The sequence below is a fragment of the Corvus brachyrhynchos genome, unplaced genomic scaffold, assembly GCF_000691975.1.
Source record: "Corvus brachyrhynchos isolate BGI_N302 unplaced genomic scaffold, ASM69197v1 scaffold83, whole genome shotgun sequence".
Classification (NCBI taxonomy): Eukaryota; Metazoa; Chordata; class Aves; order Passeriformes; family Corvidae; genus Corvus; species Corvus brachyrhynchos.
Window position 1 is genome coordinate 6,505,511 of NW_008238464.1, and position 19,415 is coordinate 6,524,925.

Genomic DNA, 19,415 nt, shown 5'->3' on the forward strand with positions numbered 1-19,415 from the left:
ATCATATCTTGAACAGTGCTATACTGTAAGATATGAAACAAAAACTCAGGTGACGTGAAACTAATGGAGGAGTGCAAAAGACACAATAAACAAGTCTCCACGCTATGCATAAAATGCCATCTAAAAATAATCCCAAGACTTTTGTGTATTGAAGTATTAATGTCTGAATGCTTATCACATACCTGCATTTGTAATAACACTCTTTAATTTATTGCAAGATACTTAAGGTAACAAATTGGTTCTGTCAACTAATATTAGTTGCTGATCATGCAAAGCAAACAAAATAATGTTATTCTCATTTTAAAACAAAAGGAATTTCAGTGCTTTTCAGAACAATTTGAAATTTTAAGAGGGAAGAAGGCAATATATACATAAAGGATTTAAAAATCACCAAGAGATGAATAAAATAAAGGAAACAGATATGAATAGGAAACATTTAAGTTCTTCTCAATCATACATTAGTTGTTTCAAAAGTCACAGCCTCTTGTGGATGATTAAGATCCAATATAGCCTATTCAAATAAAGTTGGAATTATTTTTACTACTCAGCTATAATCTTCCCACACTTAAGTGTTATCAGCTGCAACACAGTTCTACATTAAAACTTTTATAGCTAGTATTTTAAACATTCCCTTGGACAGGATTAGGTTACCATATGAGATGCAGCATATCTTGTACCAGAATCGCACGATACTGCACTGTTGTGAGAATCAATCTTCAAGCAAGGAGCAATTTGAGTGTGAAAGAAACATATTTGTTCAGAAAGCATCAGACATAACTGGAGTAAACAGCATGTCTAACTGGGAATTTGGTCCCACAGCATAAAAACTGAATTACATTCCTTCAGTCTATAGCAAGCCAAGTGTGAGCTCAAGAGCCTAGTAAAAAAATAGGCAGATTTTGCTATTTCTTGTCTAGTCTCTGGGTACCACACAACTTCAGGTCTACAAAATCTATAGGTCACTCCACATACAGAAAGGTGTAAAGTGTATCAGAGAGCAAGAAAAAACGCCAAATTTACATAATTTTAACACTCTCTCCCCTGCTCCAGTTTGTTCTTCAGATTTACAGAATCAACTAGGTTGGAAAAGACCTTTAAGATCATCAAGTCCAACTTTTATATGTAGCTTTATACATACATTCCTTTTACAATTCCCAGCTTTGTCTCTGGCTGTCCCATAGTATTACCTACAAGTGGACACATTTCCTCAGCTAAAACTGTAGAATCAGGGTTTATTATATATAATGTAAGGGCACATGTGCACACACATACTAGAGGACTTGTTTTACTGGCAGGAAGGCATTCAGAGCAGAATTTCTTACATAAGCAAAGCCTGGAAAGTATTGAGCGTTTAGTATTCCCTCTCTGCTTGCATCACTTCTAATGTTCCGCCTTTACCAAACAGGGCTTTAGCAATTACTAATCCCTGGGCTTTGCGCTGTCCTCTTCCCAACTCTTACACTACAGAAAGCTTTTTCAGTCAAAATTATGTGAGAAATTTTGTCAGTTTATATGTTTTCCTCAGTACAACTTAGTTTTCAGTTGTATTCAAAGATCCCATTTTACTCTAATTCAGAAAGGACTGCTTTGCTTTCACTAGAATATTGGATTTTTATGTTCAAATGTTCTACCACGTCAATAAATAAAGAAATAAACATTACTGCTATAACATGTTCTGTGCGAATCTCAACCATCTGTTCAGCAGTTGTTTTGCTTATATTCTCTAATGGTGTCTATCTTCTTGCCTCTCTTTAATCATCATAGAAGCTTAATGAATATGGTAAACCAGTAAAATTAAATAAAATTTTGGTGGAAATAAAGGTATTAGAATTTCAGGCGTTAGTAATTTAAATCTGCTCAAGAGTAAAGAGGTGAATTTTAAGCTTGCATTTCAAGAAAGTAAAGCCGTAATGGAAATGGAAACAATTTTTAGTGAACCTTGTAAAAACCTCTGTCTCAACTGTATTTTACGAAATAATTAACTAGAATATTTGAAATTAAAGTTCTTCCTTAATCTTCTTTTAATTGATAGGAAAGAGTTCATAAGCAGGTTATAAACCATTGAAAAGTACATGAAGCTAAGAATGATATTGCAGTACTAGTAATGATACCCATAAGAAATTGCAGAAAACCCCCTGTACGTATTCATATGTAAAATACTGCAATAACATCACTGTATTTTCGGTATGTAAAGCAAACTGGCAATTTCCCTCCGTTTGCTGTCACCATCCTGGGTCAACCATCAGGCAGTGAAACCAGAAGCCACTTTTCCCCGATGTGTATGCACAGTCCTATAAACTATAAATGTATACTATAAATGTAACTGCTGTCCTTCTTGTCAGATCCGGTTTTATATTTTTCCATTTCCCTAATAACATTCAGCAACTTCAGTTTCAAAACACAATAAAACTGACTACAGTTGTCCTGCAGGTGTCCAATGCAGCACTTCAGTATCAGGACAGCATTTAAAACAATTTTCCTTGTAATGTTTCCGTACATACAGAATATGAAAAAGCAACACTACACCAGTGAATGCTCAGGCTGACATATTCTTCAGCTGATCCCAGTAAGTATCTCGACTTACAACTACAAGTTTGGCCATTGATCCTGAATGGCCATATTTAAAACTGTAAGTTAGATTTGTTCCTTATGTGGTAATTCAGGAGAACAGTTCACCAACAAAAACAAACAAACAAACCAACCACTATATGCATATCCCAAAGCTTGAAAAGGAGTTGCTGAAAGTGTAATAATGATCTACTGAACCTTTGTTACTGAAGACAAGGTACATGATTCAAAGATGCACAACTGTCTCAGTGTCATCTATACTGTTACAGGATTGGCACTTGACACAATCCCCACCTCCCAGCCCCAATCTGCCTAACCAGTTGAAGGATAAAAGGGAGGGGAAGTTCAATTATTTCTGAGAATACTGGGAACAGAAAGAGTATCTTAAGCTCCAAGTCTTACTAAAATATCTGTTTCAGGTTTAACAAGTTGCAATGTTATTCAAGTGAGCCAAGCTCAGAAATGCTCAAAAGTCATGACCATACACAAAATCTCCTCAACTGACAGAATAATCCTTACAAGAAAATTCCTTACTCACACTGCAGTATAGGAACCTCTTCTGTCTCATCTTCCCTCTTGTTTTCTCATACAGAATTTGCACTTACTGACAAGGAAATGGCAATTCTTGTTTAATTAATCATCTGAGATTTTTCAAACACAGGAACCAAGTAAAATAAATTAAGTTTATATATAATGAGCATTACATGTCCTGGTGTTACACATTAATCCAAATACAGAATAAGCTTAGCTGGACACCAGAAACACAGCCAACACTGAAGCACATAATAAGTAACTATATGCATGAGGCAGGAAGACCATATCATTCCTACTCTCTTCTTTGTGTATTGGAAAGGATGTGTCCTGCAGAGTAACTCACAATGCTAGATAGTGAGTTAAAATATTTTATTTACAAACATATCTCAAATTTTCTAAATGGAGCCACAGAGCTGTCGTTGGTTAAGGACACTAAAATAGGCACTCTCTTAGTGCTCCTCTACAAATTCAAAAGCTTTTTTAGAATTACACCAGTACAGAGAAGTCTGTGTTTGCAGATTAATTATACAACCTCCTTCAATATTTAGACTTGGCTTTCCAATGAGAAAGATCTTTGCAGAATCCATGACAGTTTAATTGTTTTCCTACCTGGCACCCGAAAACCTTAATCTCACCTTTCCAAAGACATGCAACATTTTTTTCAGCTTAGATTGTGATCACCCATCCTATGTTTGTATTCCTGACATAGTACAGCATCTACACCAATTAAGATTGGTTTTCCAGAAGATTTGTTTGTTCACTTGTACAACTCAACAAGCAAATGCTTTTTTACTTTTTTTAAATATGTGTGTTCAAACTATAACAAATCTATCAGTGTCAGTGAATATCAGGCACCTCAACTGGTTCACTGAAGTTACCTGTAGTATCCTTTGTACCATTCCCTTCGATAAATCATTTATCAACTTCAAAAAGAAAGAATTTTGAAAATGCTGAAGAAGCCTTCTGGTTTCGCAGTATAAATCCAATGAACTCAAACATATTCTCCCCTCCATGTTTGTATACACATATGTATTGTGTAAAGTCATGTAGACAATCTCCTTGTATATTTGAAACGCAATTTGGGTACAGTAAGCCCAATTCTATGTAGGCCATGATTTTAATTAAAAAGTAAAACTGCTTCTGTGGTTTGTTTGCTGGTTTTCATTAAAGTTGTTTTACAAGTGTAATGTTTGCTTGTTAGACAGTAAAAAGGAGAAAGTAGTTTTGTTTCTTTTATTAGAGGACACATTTGAAATATGAATACCTGTTTAGAGCAATGGCATTTTTAACTCGTACAACAGAAGTCACTAACTGTAAAGCCATGGTCTCACTAACTACTTTTCAACCTTCTTCCCGAAGAAGGTCAGCTTTCCCTTGTTGGGCTGCAGTAACTAAGCAAATACCCCTAGAAAACAGGCACAGGAACTTCTGGGCTTAATTATTCTTAGAGGATGTAGCAGTCTGCACATTCAGGATAATGGAGTGTCAAACCCACAACATTATCAAGCAACTGTCACATTCTGCTCTCCAGCAGTATAGTTTTTCAGAGGGCTGAAATGTGAGATAGAAACAAATAAGGAATATTCAGGGAAAAATGAACCACACCCAATAGGGTTAATCAAAATCTATGAGCCTTAAGGCACTTCTCTCCTTTCCTAACTTCATCCCAAAATGTGTCTCCCACACAAAAAGAAAATTATTTTATAATAAAAAACCTTGTTGAGAATTTGTTATTGAGAAGAAAGCTGTGAGCAAATGTCACAATCAGACATCAGTATCTCAAAATCCATCCTAAATTATTTTCAAATACATGAAGTAGCCCACAATTAGAACTCAGATCATGATTCCTAAACTGGCTGTATTAAAAGCTAACAGCAGAATTTCAGCTGATTCACATTCAAATTGTATCTCTTCCTACTCATCTGTGCTATAATGCAGGAATCTGCACATTTGGGGGTTGTTTTAAAACATTTTAAAACCAAATAATTAAGAGGCACATGTATATGCAATAACAGTAAGTGTGATGGCTTTTGTGATATTGATGAAGTAAACTACCACATGCATAAAAATGTTTTATTAATTTAAAAGATTACCGTTAACATAAGGAAGGTGAATGCAGTTATTCCTAGAATGAGGATTTCTTTATTCCCTTTGCTTTCTGTGTGCAACTTGCGGTAATACGGTCCTATGAGATAAGTCTTTATAACAAGACAGAGAAGAAAAACAGCAGCCAGAGAAAACAGAATTTGGCCAATCAGTATCAATATTCTCAGAATTTCCTTGAAAATGCTGGAAGAGAAGAACAAACAAAAAGTTTCTTTCAAGTGCTCTCATACTTCCCAACCAGTTCCCCGTAAATGAAAAGATCTAATTCCATAAATGTTCAAAACTGAGTAGCTACAGGAAGGTATTTAGATACGTTAGCAAACAAGATTAAGACTAAATCTGCAGATTTAGTCCAGAAACCTCTTTTACAGCCTAGAATTTACTTCCACATTGACTCAGAAAGATTTTTGTTGACTGATCTCCAAGGTAAGACATCAGGCACAATAATACTATCACTTAGTCTTTGACAAAAACATGCTCAGACAGAATAAAGTAAATGAAGAAATTCATTCTTGTTTTTTTAAAATAACAAACTTTCCACTACAAATTTTAATTACCACACAGGACAAAAGCAGCTATAGCAAAGAGATTATTTTCATACAACTACTTTTGTATGACTACTACAAGTTTCTACTTCATGACAAGTAGAACAATAAAGGAAATCCACCAGAGTGCCTATTTTCCATGGAACACACATTAACTGTAGTGCTCTCACATTCATATTGGTAATCTACATAGTAACTGCAAGGGATAAGGGGAAGATCCATACAATAATTTTTTTACCTGGAATATGTGCTCACTCCTGCTTGAATAAGTGTAGGCATGACAGCTATAAATAAACCAAGCTGCACATCCTGCATCACCAACATGCCAAGCAGTACGCTGCTGTAGTCAATGTCCCCTGTACACCAGCAAAGTGGTCATGGAAACAGTCATCAGAAACCATGAATGCTTGCAAATGCTCAGAAATCTAGAAAAGGCTCAATCCAATGGAAGCCCAGTATAGCTCTTAATGGGCTGAAGGTCATTCAAAGAAGTCTAGGGATTTTTTTTTTCCCCACTAGTAGGTATATTAAAATGTATCTATAAAGACATATTAAAATACAAACAAAATATTCATATGAAACTTCTGTTACACAGTAAAAACATAGACTTTGCTTAGCAGTTAAGCACTAGTTATGCATTTAGTGAAACTTCTCTACAGGCTTTATTCTGAAGACACATGTATGAGCCAGCATGTGTAAAACATACACTTTGAATTCTGGCATTAGAATGAATATTCTAGAGGGTGAGGAGTACTTTAACACAATTTGTATGAGGGAGATTTAAGTGGAAGAAAACAGGATGTCAAAACTTTCAAAAGGAAACATTTAGAAGTATTTGAGAAGCTAGAAATATGGCTCTTGAAGGTACTTATTTGAAGAGCTGTTAGCTATGAAAGACCATCTGAACTGGTTTCTGTTTCCTGAAGAAGGATGTGAATTATTTAAATTAGCATTTCTGCCCTGATGACAGGTAGCAATGGGCTAATCTGGTAACCTCTTAAAAAGTTCAAGGATTCCAGACCCTCAGTAAAGTCAGTTATTAATGGAGAGCACTGGTTGTACTACACTGTCTTTGCCCAAAGAGGACTGGCTATGTACAAATCAAGTACACTTCCTAGCAAGAATACGCACAACACTGGTCAGTGTTAAACAAGGATGACTGCTTGTAAACCAGGCTTAACAGTGTGTTTTGTTTTGCTCTTTTAACTAGCTTCTCTTATAATATTACAAAGTCAACTCATATCAAATTTTATTAGATACTATAGTAGTCCATATTTAAAGTCATATTTACCTTCTTTATCTCCTCGAACACTACCTGCAAGAAATCTGGACACCAGTGGTGTGCTCGACAAAGACAAGCAAGTGGAAATGAAGACACTCTGTGTTGGTCTAATTTGGAGCAAGTGCCCCCATAGTAAACCAAAGGCAATCATCAGAACTGTCATGTAGCAGGGTCCTTGCAAAGATATTTTCCATACCTTGGGAAGAAAACATGTTTTAATGACTTTCCGCATTGCTAAGTTACAATGTTTTTCACTGCAAGTAAGCAGTTCTTTACATATAGTCTTCATATATTCTGTAGCCATATTTTCTACTATTAAAATTCTAGCTGGTTTATAACTTTTTCTTTTTAAATTAAGACCAAAAGAAACTTGTAGTTTTTGTTGAATTCTGATGGCCACGTCATTTAATATTCCAGATTGTGTTAACATACTTGCTTGATCAGTTTATTAGCCAGTAGAGTATGTATTATCAGTTCAGTATGCAGGACTTAAAATTTCTGATTTCTTCATAACAGGAATGGCAAACATCACTGACACTCCATAACAGCAACTGCACATTACTGCAGGTTAAAATAAGGCAGAGATGGATTGTCAAACTGTGAGAGATTTTTCTAGTAATCAAACTCTTTTACTACAATAAGGAGTAAACGTAGTTTTTTTTGAGACACTGAATAAATAATGCATTCTATTCTTCACAAAGTGCAGAAGCAAATGTCACATTTGTCTTTTCAAAAATGTACAAAGTTACACCACTGCGTTATAGGGAGTGTGTAAAAATCTAAAATATAACTAAAACCTGCAGTTTCAGTAATTAGCAATTAAATCCTTTAACGCAGAGATATTATACAAAAATACCTTTCTTAATCTTTCAGGAGAAAATTCCAGACCAACTAGAAAGAGAGTGAAGAATACACCAAACTCTCCTAATGTCTCCACCTGTACAATAGACTTAGAAAAAAAAAAAAAAGAAAAAAAATCAGTGCACAGCAGTCTACTTAGAATACAAAACTATAAATACACTACAAAACAAATGGATTCTCATTATGCTTCACAGGTAGCTCACTTGCTGCTCATATGACATCAGAAGTTCCCATAGCACCTTTAGGGCGCAATTATTTTTCCCATCACCTGGCTGATATTAGGTGATAATTTGGTTGGAGAGTCCTGGTCACCCAATGTGCACATGTGCATTGATCTTCGTAAGTGCTGAGGAATACATCTGGTCCAGGTAGCTTGGCTGGCAAGCTGCAGATTGAGATGGAGATTGAACTCTCAGTGGGAGCCTGCAACAAGTGTCAGTGAAGTGTCAGCCTTTGGGATAACCAAGGCCACGAAGGTGAATGCACACTGAGAGGCCAGAGACTTTCATCAATGGTCAGACGGGGAAGTTTCCTTAACAGTAAGCTTACTTGCTGGTTGAAAAAAAGTAAGTTATGTTTTATACAGGTCCTATTAAATCCCCAAGGCTTGCATTCAGAATCTACTTCTCGCTAGTTATTTTCTTGGTCTATTGGTATAACCTTTCTGCTAGACTGCGGTTGCTGTCCTGCTCGCCATCCTACAGGCTCCACACATCCATCTCTCAGACCAGCACAACTACCAGCCTTTGTGCTTCAGACAGAAGGGTCCAACAGCAAGAAAAGTAGCTGTCTTCCTAATCACTACAGAAAAATGGGGATACTTCTGGCTGGAAACTGGTGTACCCTCAGGGTTCAGTTCTCAGGACAATTCTATCATATATATATTGGAGCAGTTGAATGCACCACTAGCAAGTTTGCTGGTGATACCAGACCGGGAGGTGGCTTTGACTCTTTCGAGGGACAAGATGCCTTGCAGAGGGATATAGATACACTCGAGCATTTAGGCAATGATTAATGGGAGGAAATTATTTAACAACGCAAAATGCTGGATTCTGATCCACCTAGGACGGGGTAATGCAGGCACAAGTATGGATCAGGAGAGGAGTGTCTGAAGAGCAGCCCTGCAGAAAGGGATCTGGGCGTGCTGGTAGACAGCAGGCTCAGTGTGAGTCAGCAGAGAGCTCTGGCAGCCCAAAGGGCAAACCCCGCCCTGGGGTGCATCAAACAGAACATCACCAGTCACTCAAAATTATCCCACTGTATTCAGTGCTGGTGTGGCCTCACCTGGAACACTGGGTCCCAGCATTTGAGAAGGATGTGAAGGTCCTTGAATGCATCCAGAAGAGGACAAAGCTGGTGGAAGGGCTGGAAGGAATGTCCTGTGAGGAACAGCTAAGGACTCTGGGTTTGCCTAGCTTGGAAAAAAGCAGGATGAGGGGCAACCTCATCATTCTCCACAGCTTCCTGAGGAGGGGAAGTGAAGAGGGAGGTGCTGAGCTTTTCTCACTGGTATGCACCGACAGGATGCATGGGAATGGTTCAAAGCTGCCCCAGGAAAGGTTCAGACAGGACACTAGGAAGCATTTCTTTACTGGGAGGGTGGTCAAACCCTGGAACAGGCTTCTTAAAGAGCTGATTGATGCCCCAAGCCTGTCAGTGTTTAAGAGGCATTTGGACAATGCTTTACCTTTTGGTTAGCCCAGAAGTGTTCAGGCAGGGAACATGAACAGTGAACACTATGACTGAAATACCCTATTCTATTTTAAAAACCTAGTATTTCTTTTCTATGTACTTACAGGGCAGAGTAGAAGAAAAGGTTTATCATCAATTACAGAAGTGGGGACAGAAACTATCTTTTCTGCCAGATTAGAATCTGCCGGCCTTCTCTGTTCCTTGGACATTCAACTTTTTTAGGAAATGCAGAAGAGATCAAGCACAAGAGACCCAGTCAACATGAGTATTATCCAGATGAATAATGTTTAATCACAGCTTCACAAGAATAAGGCAACTCACTTAAACTGTCCTAAAGGAACTTTTCTATCTGTTCTGACCACATCATCTTCTGCAATGTAAGTCTCTGAAAATTTGTTGTTGGGTCTCTTTCTAATGCCAAGCTTACAAACTTGATTTTCAGTCTAAGTGGTGAAACTTTCCAGACATTCTCCACCCAGAAATTATGTACAATGCAGAGGTTGAGATTATTTAATCTCTTCTAACATAAGATCAACAAAATCCTAGAATTTCTACTAATCCCTACTTACTTTTGAGCCCAACAGTCATTTCCAACAGAAGCCCATGTAAGAGCAGATGTTGCAAAGACAGTTCCAAGGGGTTTCACGGATATCAATGCAATAGACACGTGCAACTTAAGCAGACATTACCGTGCAGCCCTAACGTGTTCTGTTTTGCCTGCTGGCTAAACAATCTGTTAAAGCACACCAGAGCACTAATCAAAATATGTCCAGCCAACCACAGCTCAAGGTTTCACAGGAGCCAGTAATCAGGGTACACGTGACGGAGCTAAAAAGGTTCAAAAGACTTCAGGAATGTGGGCAGGGTACTGGGAAAGGAATAGGGGGACTAGGGTGGATGAAAGCACTACAGAGGTGCAAAATAACTCTCTAGAAAGTCAAGCTATGTTACTTGGGGAACTATTTGTTTTAAATGCTTCCTCCACTGTCAACACTGACTTTTTGCAAGGTTCTGTATATTTTATGTCATTTAAATAATTTAGCTGTAAATCATGATGCTTTATGATTAAAGTCAAAAAGAAAGAAAGAAAGAAACAAAAAAACCTGACATAAAACTTCCACAACACACAACCTTCGGTTTTCACTTTCAACAGTTGTCATAATTTTACAGAAGAAAAAAAGATTGAAAACAAAATGATTCAAAGACATAAAATTTGAAGGCCTCCTCTTGCAAAGGTACAGGTTTGGGGATATCTTTTTTTCAAAATACATTTGAGGTTGGCAACACCATATTCTTTTAAAACTACTTTTGAAGACTTCAACAAATTAAATCAGTCAAGAAGTAACTTGCATGCTTACCTTGATACTATTTAGTCCTGAGGGTCCTAAGAGTACTCCACAGATGATATATCCAAACATGGTTGGCAATCCTATTGTTGTGCACAGCCAGCCACATGGCAAAGACAACATTCCTATTGTCACAATATCCTAAATACGTAAAATTTACAAAGGCATTAGTATAAAGGACACACAAATTTGGGATGAAATTGAAGACTATTATCTTTCAAAAGATAAATAGCACTGTAAAATTAAATGTAGACTACTTCCTGTGAAAGGAAAACAAAACTTCTGTAAATTAACCTCAGTGCTGTTGCAGGTAGTAAGCACAGCAGTTTTTCAGATGAAGCAGATGAGGTACCGACCTTAAGTAACTGGGAGACTTTTAATCAACTCAAACATTTTAAATATATTACAGAAAGCAGGCAATTTCCTGAGTGGAATGACACCTTGCATTAAAACAAGATGGTGAAACAGAACTGTTTTGGGGTTTTATAATTAAAACAAAAATCCCAATCCAGCTATTCTATATGAAGCACAATCAAAACTCTACCACATCTATGTATTTTCCAGTCTCCCTTTTTTCATCACAAGGCACAACCAGATAAATTCTCTCTATTGACAACATGCAAGTGGCTTATTAAGCAGTAGCTTTAAAACTTTACAGTCTGAGAGAAGGGACAGTGCCCCAAAGGTGAAACAAGATTAAGCTGAATAAAACCAGAGAGAATTCATGTGGCTTCATGATCAATCTTGTGAAGACAATCCTAAGAGCAGGGAACACATGGCCAAATCATCATCATAGATAGGGGAGTCATGAATGCTGGGATAACTTCAGAGAGACAAATGCTGAAACTATACTCACTCCAACCAAGTAGTACTGACATGCAAACTAGGGGGACTAAACCCAAAAGTGAAGGACAAGAATGTCTCTAAAATTATTACCTTTATGAAATGATGATCAGCACGAGGAATGGTTGAATCTCTGGGTTTAGTAAGGATATACTGATTGTTCTGGGAATCAATAAGCATACTAAGACCTAAGTCATCTTCTACTTCTCTTTTTGAAGCATTTCTTTTGGAGCTGGCTTCATCTTCTTCCACCCTTAAAACTGCTTCAAAGTTTACACCTCTAACCTTTAAGAAAAAGAAAACAAATAATCAAGGAAACAAAAAAAGGGGAGTCAATTAAGCATATAATAAAAAGGGAAAGACTATTAGCTGTGCTTGAAGTTTCTACAGAACTTGTTGACACAGACTAAAAATAGTGCAGGTTTCTTCTCTAAAAGTCTTTCAATCTCTTAATCAAAACGTGATGTCTTTAAAAGTAACATCTTATCACCTTGAACAAAACTACTTGGAGATTACAAAGTGATATTGAGTTCACGAAAATCTGAACTAAAGACTGCATTCCAGGTCAAGAAAAGGTCACTATCCTGTAAACTTGATGGAGAGATTATAAGAACTATTTCTAGCTAGTTATTTTCACGATTTTCTTTCTCAAAACAGCAATTCTTGAACACAGGTTGTAGTGCAGATTTTTTTTTTCATTTTTACCTGCTACACTTCTCCATTTGGCTATATTTTAATAGAAGCTTGTGTATCTTTATCAGAATACGGATTACTGTATTAAAGCTCCTCTATTCTAAAATTCCACTGTTTTAGTTTAAAAGAATGTTCCCTGCAATGACGGAGAAATACGTAGTCCTCCAGGTTGCATTTCATGATTCCTTTTCTTTCATGGATGGAGCTACAAGCAGAAAAGCAAGGAGATGGCCGCGGGGCACACCCGCTCTCATCCGCCGCACACGAAATTAAAAAGCTGCTGTCGCTTTCTCTCGATTCGAGCACTACTACTACAAAAAAAACCCAAACAAACAAAACAACGCACGGCTTGGCTCTCTGCCATAGAGAAACTGGTCTTGCGTCCTCAGCAGAACTCAAGAGCTATGCTTACCTCGGGAGTCAACCTGGAAATCAACAAAAACCTCCCAAGAGCAGAAGCCAAAAAAACTGTAATCCATGTTTATGCAAACAGGACCAATCTGTCTGAGCATGGCAAAATCGGACACAGAATAAACTGACACATTGCTGGCTCTAGAAACACACAGCCTTACCTGAAGGATACTGTCCCATCATGCAACATAAAACAAGGATCAGCGCAGGTAGGCCAAGGCACAAAAAGCAGAGGAAGGCAGATGTGAAGAAAGTAACACCACAAACACATTTCAGGTCTTTCCTTTGAACAATATATCTTTTCCCAGACCGTGAAAACCAACTGCAAGGATTCTTGCTCTCCCATAACTTTCTCAAGAAAATGAAGAAGTGGTGACAATGCCTAACACGGTAACTCCATATCCTGCCAAGTCCAGCCATCACAGTCCCCACCACCACAGAGATGCCATATCTCTCATGGGCTGTATCAGTGAGATGGACTACACTTGTCTCTTGTTAAAGTGGCAGCTGCAGGGAGGACTTTCAAATCAAAACCACAGAAATCACTAGCAAAAAGGAACAATTACTCCCGTTTGCTCACTCTTTACCAATCACTAAAATCCTAACAGCTATATAAGACAAGAGAAACACACAGTGCAAACACCAACTATAAATAAATGCACTCCAGTGAAATGACTGAGTGTAAAGCATCACTTACAGATTTGTTGTCATCAAAAGCATGCTCTTCTATTTCCTCTTCCAATCTATCAGCTGCCTTCCTGACATCTTCCAGAATTTCATCAAGCATCGACAGGCTTTTGTTTTGGTGCTGCATGTTCTTAAGGGCTTCAACCTGGTGTTTTTCTGCTGCTAAGAGTTCAACATATTCCATTTCTTCCTGTTGAATTTTACAACACACAGATAAAGTGTTGGCCAGGCCTTTGAGCAGAAAAAACATTTGACATAAATATATGCTTCTTTTGACACTAAACATTTTAGCAGGGAATTGCAAAAGCAATATAGACTTCATGAAGATATTTAAAGATTGCTTTCTGTTGTGCCAATTTTCACCGGATAAGTGGGCAAGAAAAACAACAACCAAACAAAATATCCACCAATTGCATTTTCTAATCCTTTAAACAGTAGACTTGCCCCAAGGTTCTGATCCAGAAAATACGAGAAAGAATTTACTTTGAGAAACTCTAGGAAACATTTCAAAGCCAAAAAGGCTTAGAACTTCATGCTTTAGAAAGGAAGCACAATACCTTGAAAGCATAGCTATACTATCTACAACAAACAAACAAATTAGATGTGAAGCACAATGAATCTTAACTTTATAAGCCCTTTTATAAACATAGGAAGAAGTCTGTTTATGGTTTTCAAAAAATTACAGTAACTGTGGAAACAGGGGAAAAAAAAAAAAGAGCTGGAAGAAAGATGAGCAGCCAATCACTCTAGCCAAGCTTCCTGTTCATGTTTCCCAAAAAGCACTCTTCCTATCAGAATTAAAACATATGACTTTTCCCCCTATTTCAGTTTGGGCCTCTTATCAACTTGCATTGACAGCTCCTGAAATTACTAGGTTTCAGAAGTAAAATGAGAAAATATGCTCATATGGTTTGATATGGTGTGAAAATATTTCACTAAGGTCCCTGATAAAGTTACGATGTTTCATTTCTCTTTGGATGTTTCAGATCCGAGAACTAAAAAGCTTAATTTACTGATCACTACTGGGCCTAACACTGTATCTTTTCCGTAGTTACCATGACAGTAACCAAACAGAATACTTTGTGTCTTGACAGAGAACAACTTGAGGCTTTTGGGGAAGAAAGACTTTCCTTTATATGCTTCCATTCTTTTAAAGATTGTTGAGAGAACAGCTATGAATTAGGAAACATACACAAGGGCAGCACTCCTTCCTTTCAGTTAGATTCAGGATGCTGAGAATACTTGGATGAGAGACCCTTTTGCTGTTCTTTTAGAGAGCAAATATTATCAAAAAGGAAAAAACACAGGCAAAAAAATGCAAGCAATCTATAGGTCTGACTCAATTCCCAGAAAACACAAGTTTTTGTCTCCAGATGCCCTGCCCCCCTGCCACACCCAGTTAGAAATCAGAGAACATAGGTCTCCCATAGATTGTGTTTTATCTGCCTACCCTCCACAGATATCCTCAATAACCTGAGCTTATGAAATGGTCCTAAACACCTACGCTTAAATAACTGGAGTGTCTTCTCCTCCACACATTTGCAGATGGACATTTTTCCCCTTGGAACCTGCAAGAACATGCACTTAATTTAATCAATTCCTTGACGCCAAGACAAGAATATGTTCAGTACAACCAGTAACTGTAGCCGAACCCTTCTAAAATCCTGACAGTCGGAGGAATGCCTCTGACTGAGATGAAACCACAGTATTGGTGTCTGTTGGTGTTTAGAATTATCACAGTTACACCATCATGGTGAAAGTTACCCAGATCCCAAAATAACTGGAGCTGGGAAGAATGTAACTAGTAATGTGTTTGGCCCAATGTCAACTATTAGTTCTTATGCAATAATACATAAGTAGGAGACATAGTCACTCTCATACAGCCTCAAGGAAAAACATTTCCTATCTGTTGCTCTCTGCTAGCAGACATTGCTTGAAAGATGTAAGAAACAGCCCCCGTATGAGCTGCAGATTCCCTGCTAATTCAGCAACAACTTAGAACACAAGATGAAATTGATAATGATTAGATTCTTTCCCTTCAAAAATGGAAGAGGTTTTGGGTGCAAGAAGCCCATCTCAGTCCTTTCTGTCTGCCAAGACAAACAAGCTGAAGAGAGCTAGAGGCAAACTACATAAAAAATAATTCCCTAATTTCAAAGAAGTTAACTTTCCCTGAATAGCAAGGTAGAAAAGCTTTGAAAAAAATCAGAGTTTAGCTGCATGTTTCTTCAATTAATGGAGACAAAGGTTTTTGTAGTCTATTAAAGTGGCATCTGTTTCCACCGACAGACTAGTGTGACAGCCGTAGACTGGGACAATCACAGGGAATGGTGTCCATAAAAAGCACAAGTTAATTCAAACAACCTGCTACATGCTAAGCGGAAGTGCATCTCAGTACAAACACTGCTGTGCAATTCAGGCTGGGATTGGAGACACATGATCACCAGGTACATACCAAGCAATCCCTTAAGCAAAGTAATACAGATAAGGATTGTGCACTTAACAGGAACACCTACAAACACATGAGCAAAATGAAGTAAGATTAAGTAAGACTTTGGGGAAATGCTGATTCAGAATGCAGTGTTGCTGTTGCTCTCTACTGTTTAATCAGAGATGACAAAAGCACATTCAGAAGAGGTTGCATCTTGGCACTACTTGCAAGTTATTTTTTTCCACCCATGTCTGATTAGAAGGCATCCAAGAAATCAGAAGCTAATTAAAAAGATTTTGTTGGTTTTTCCTGAACTTCCAAACAGGATCCTGGAGCAAAAGAAGGCAGAAGCCATCTTCAGTGCTTCTTTCTTACTTCCCCCTGCCCTGCACCATGAATGATTCCACTACATCTTTTCACAGCAGCAGAACCAGCAATAAATGCATCAGACGTACAAATATACCCCAGCACTAATGAATTCCAAGCACTTCAGCTCAACAGAAATAAAATAATGGGAAGAGTCCAGCACCCTCTACAGTTATTTGTATTTTCGGTTCACTCACTGTTTAAAAATAGATGTTCTATGAGTATACCAACAAAATAATCATTACAGTTAAAATGAAACTGGGACAAAATTGGACTAATATGTGTCTTACAACATAAGAACAAGTCCAAAACAAATGTATCTCATGCAATTTTTATCTTTTTGGCATGCATTTTTCCATATCCTTTGCTTCCCTTTATACAACAATTACAAGGTAATAACCACAAATATTCTGTTTAAATAACCATGTGCACGGCATAAGAAGGAAGGTGCAAAAGATTGCTCACTCAAGTAAATATTTTGATAATACAAAAAAAGCCTGCACAATCCACTTCTGCAAAAGTCAGGTTTTCATAGCACACACTTCTAAAACACATCATTGTACACACAGGCCTCCTTCTAGGAGAAGCACCATTCTCAAGTTCAAGGATAAATTACTTTATTATTTTACAGTAACATTACCAAGAATTAGGTAAATGGGAAAGAAGGTTCTGGACTGCCTCACTGCTGCTACTTTACAAACTCCAAGAAAGAAAAAAGCTGGAAAATCAAGTAAAGCTTATGACAATTTCTATGACATTTCTATGCAGCAGAGGCTGCCACTACCATAGAGTATCAATATACAAATCATATAAAGCAGTTCATTGGAATACACCTAGATCCAAATTACTCTCTATTCAAATTTGTTATAATTCAGTCTTCATTTCCACTGCACAGAACCACACCAGTCTGCCAAGTTTGCATCCTAATTTCTACTTCCACCAGCCTATCTTGGCACAATTCAATGGATACCTTTCCTGCACATAATTTCTTTCCATCTTCACCTGTCAAGATCTGCACATGTCTTAGCACAAATGCCCTTCAGAGACTCTAACAACTCAAATGCTAAATGCCAATTACATTTTTGTTCCTTCTCTTGGTCCCTTGTGCAGGGGCAGCCTCTTCTTTCGGAAGACAGAAAACAAAGAAAATTCTTAATATATTCCTCCAGTGGTTGAGGGGTAAAGCAAGGAAAAAACCAATTTAAATACCAAATAAATTAACTTACATTTTCTCTCAATGGGAGACTTCCAGTACATAGTCTGAACGCTACCTAGTGACAGATTGTGCTCAACCTAATGGGACATGGGAACTCAAATTTTCCATTAAGTACTTGTGTTCAACTGTTACTCATCTGTGTTTTTTCTTGGAAGTTATTTCAGCTGGCTCTTTCTTGGAAGCACTGCTTTTCAAACCTGCACTTCTTAGGTTAGGAGTGCAATACTGACTTTAAAAATCCAGTCATCTACTGATTTGCATGTCCATTTTACCCATATCTATACAAACACAGAAGTGAGAGGCAGCAAGTCATTCTGTTTTAACTGTGGACTTTGGTTTAGCAATTCTCATTTAAAATGGAAAAACCAGTCAGTATTTCACGATGTGATGGCATTATTTCCACTCAGCTAGTCCCACTAGCTTGGCTAGCGCAACTGTGCTATGTGCACGGATTCCCTGTTCATATTCCTTTCCCTTTAACATAGTATTTGCCATAGGTCTTACGACTATGCTTAGCTTTGAGATAAGAAGTATTGACTGCTAATAAGTTTTAAGAATTACTTGTAAATTTACTAATGAGAACAAATACTTCATTCAAAATCCATTTTCAACAGTAAACATTGCAAGTTTTATGTAGATACCTTTTTATTAAAACAGACTGAAACTGTACCATAATAAAATTAAAATCACAAGTAGAATATGAATATTCTAGTAACAAACATGGGGAAACCAACCTTAATTGCAGCTTCTCTCAAGGCCTCCAGTCTCTGTCTACTGCTCTCTTTCATATTTACAACATCTTTGTAATCACCCTGTAGAGCTCTCTGGAGGCCATGGATTGCCTGAAAGACTGAGTTTTCACTTTCATTTAGCTCTTTTTGGAAAATTTCGAAGGTGTGCACCTGAAAAAGTTTCTCTTCATCAGACAGTCCTGCATCCCTCTCAACTGCTCTTATGGCATTTTTTAGTTTGTTGAGAACAACGTTCTTTTGGCGAAGAAGACCAGACAGTTTTCTGCAGCTCTCCAACACCCACTGCTTCCTCTGAGTGATAACAGCTCCTTTCCCACGGTGCAGCTTTATTGCATGCTTCACTACATCTTCACGTTCTGCAGGGTTTGCTAACGGGCCACAAGGCAGTGAAACCAATGTCCACAGGGAAATCAATCCAGTCACTTTCATTCTTCACTTTATATTGGTCTTGGGAGAAACTGGTAATCCACAGCTGCTCAAAGCTTTCTGCTACATGGTTTCTGCATCTTCAGTATGCACACTAGGCTGCAAGACAGAACCAACCAGCTATCAAACGTGGTAATGTTGGGCCATTAGATCAAACTAACGTAGAAAATAAATCCAAGACGGCCTCCTGCACAACTATCTTTAACAGAACACATATGGTCTTCTTCACTCAACATTTACGAAAACCAAGAAACAGTCCAAGGTTATTGATAGATTTTTGTTTTCCCCTTGACTGTTTCCTAGATAACACCTTGTTTTAAAGCAGAGACTGGTAAGCTTAGTCACTTCACATGGTACTCATCTGCACTTCTTACATGAAAGAAAAGCCTTTAAAAATATCAGGCCATGATGTCATAGGCTGCATTTCAACCTAGCACTAGAACTCATTATTCTTAGCTATCAGTAAACCTTCTGTCTCTTCTCAAACCTATCCTAAAACTTTGTATCATAATCATTTGTTATTTATAAAGTCTCAGAAGCATTAACAAACTCAACTACACACATTCAACAAAACATAATGAAAAAAAAAAAAGCTTAACTGAATCAGATTACATTATAAATCATAATTGTGGAAGAAAGAACAGCAAAACTTCCTG

General features: G+C 37.6%; 1 protein-coding gene across 3 annotated transcripts in view; it reads right to left on the bottom strand.

The window, feature by feature from the left end:
* The window catches only part of TMCO3 (transmembrane and coiled-coil domains 3), a 30,231-nt gene extending 11,340 nt beyond the window's left edge, over window positions 1-18,891 (bottom strand). For all 3 annotated transcript variants that reach the window (XM_008635859.2, XM_017737028.1, XM_017737029.1), the window contains exons 1-8: window positions 18,316-18,891; window positions 13,579-13,758; window positions 11,871-12,062; window positions 10,947-11,075; window positions 7,892-7,984; window positions 7,045-7,231; window positions 5,992-6,109; window positions 5,196-5,391 (exon numbers count right to left, since the gene is read on the bottom strand). In XM_008635859.2, the coding sequence (XP_008634081.1) occupies window positions 5,196-5,391; window positions 5,992-6,109; window positions 7,045-7,231; window positions 7,892-7,984; window positions 10,947-11,075; window positions 11,871-12,062; window positions 13,579-13,758; window positions 18,316-18,762 (1,542 nt within the window). In that variant the 5' untranslated portion in view covers window positions 18,763-18,891. The remainder of the gene's footprint in view (window positions 1-5,195; window positions 5,392-5,991; window positions 6,110-7,044; window positions 7,232-7,891; window positions 7,985-10,946; window positions 11,076-11,870; window positions 12,063-13,578; window positions 13,759-18,315) is intronic.
* Between the last annotated feature and the right edge of the window lie 524 nt (window positions 18,892-19,415).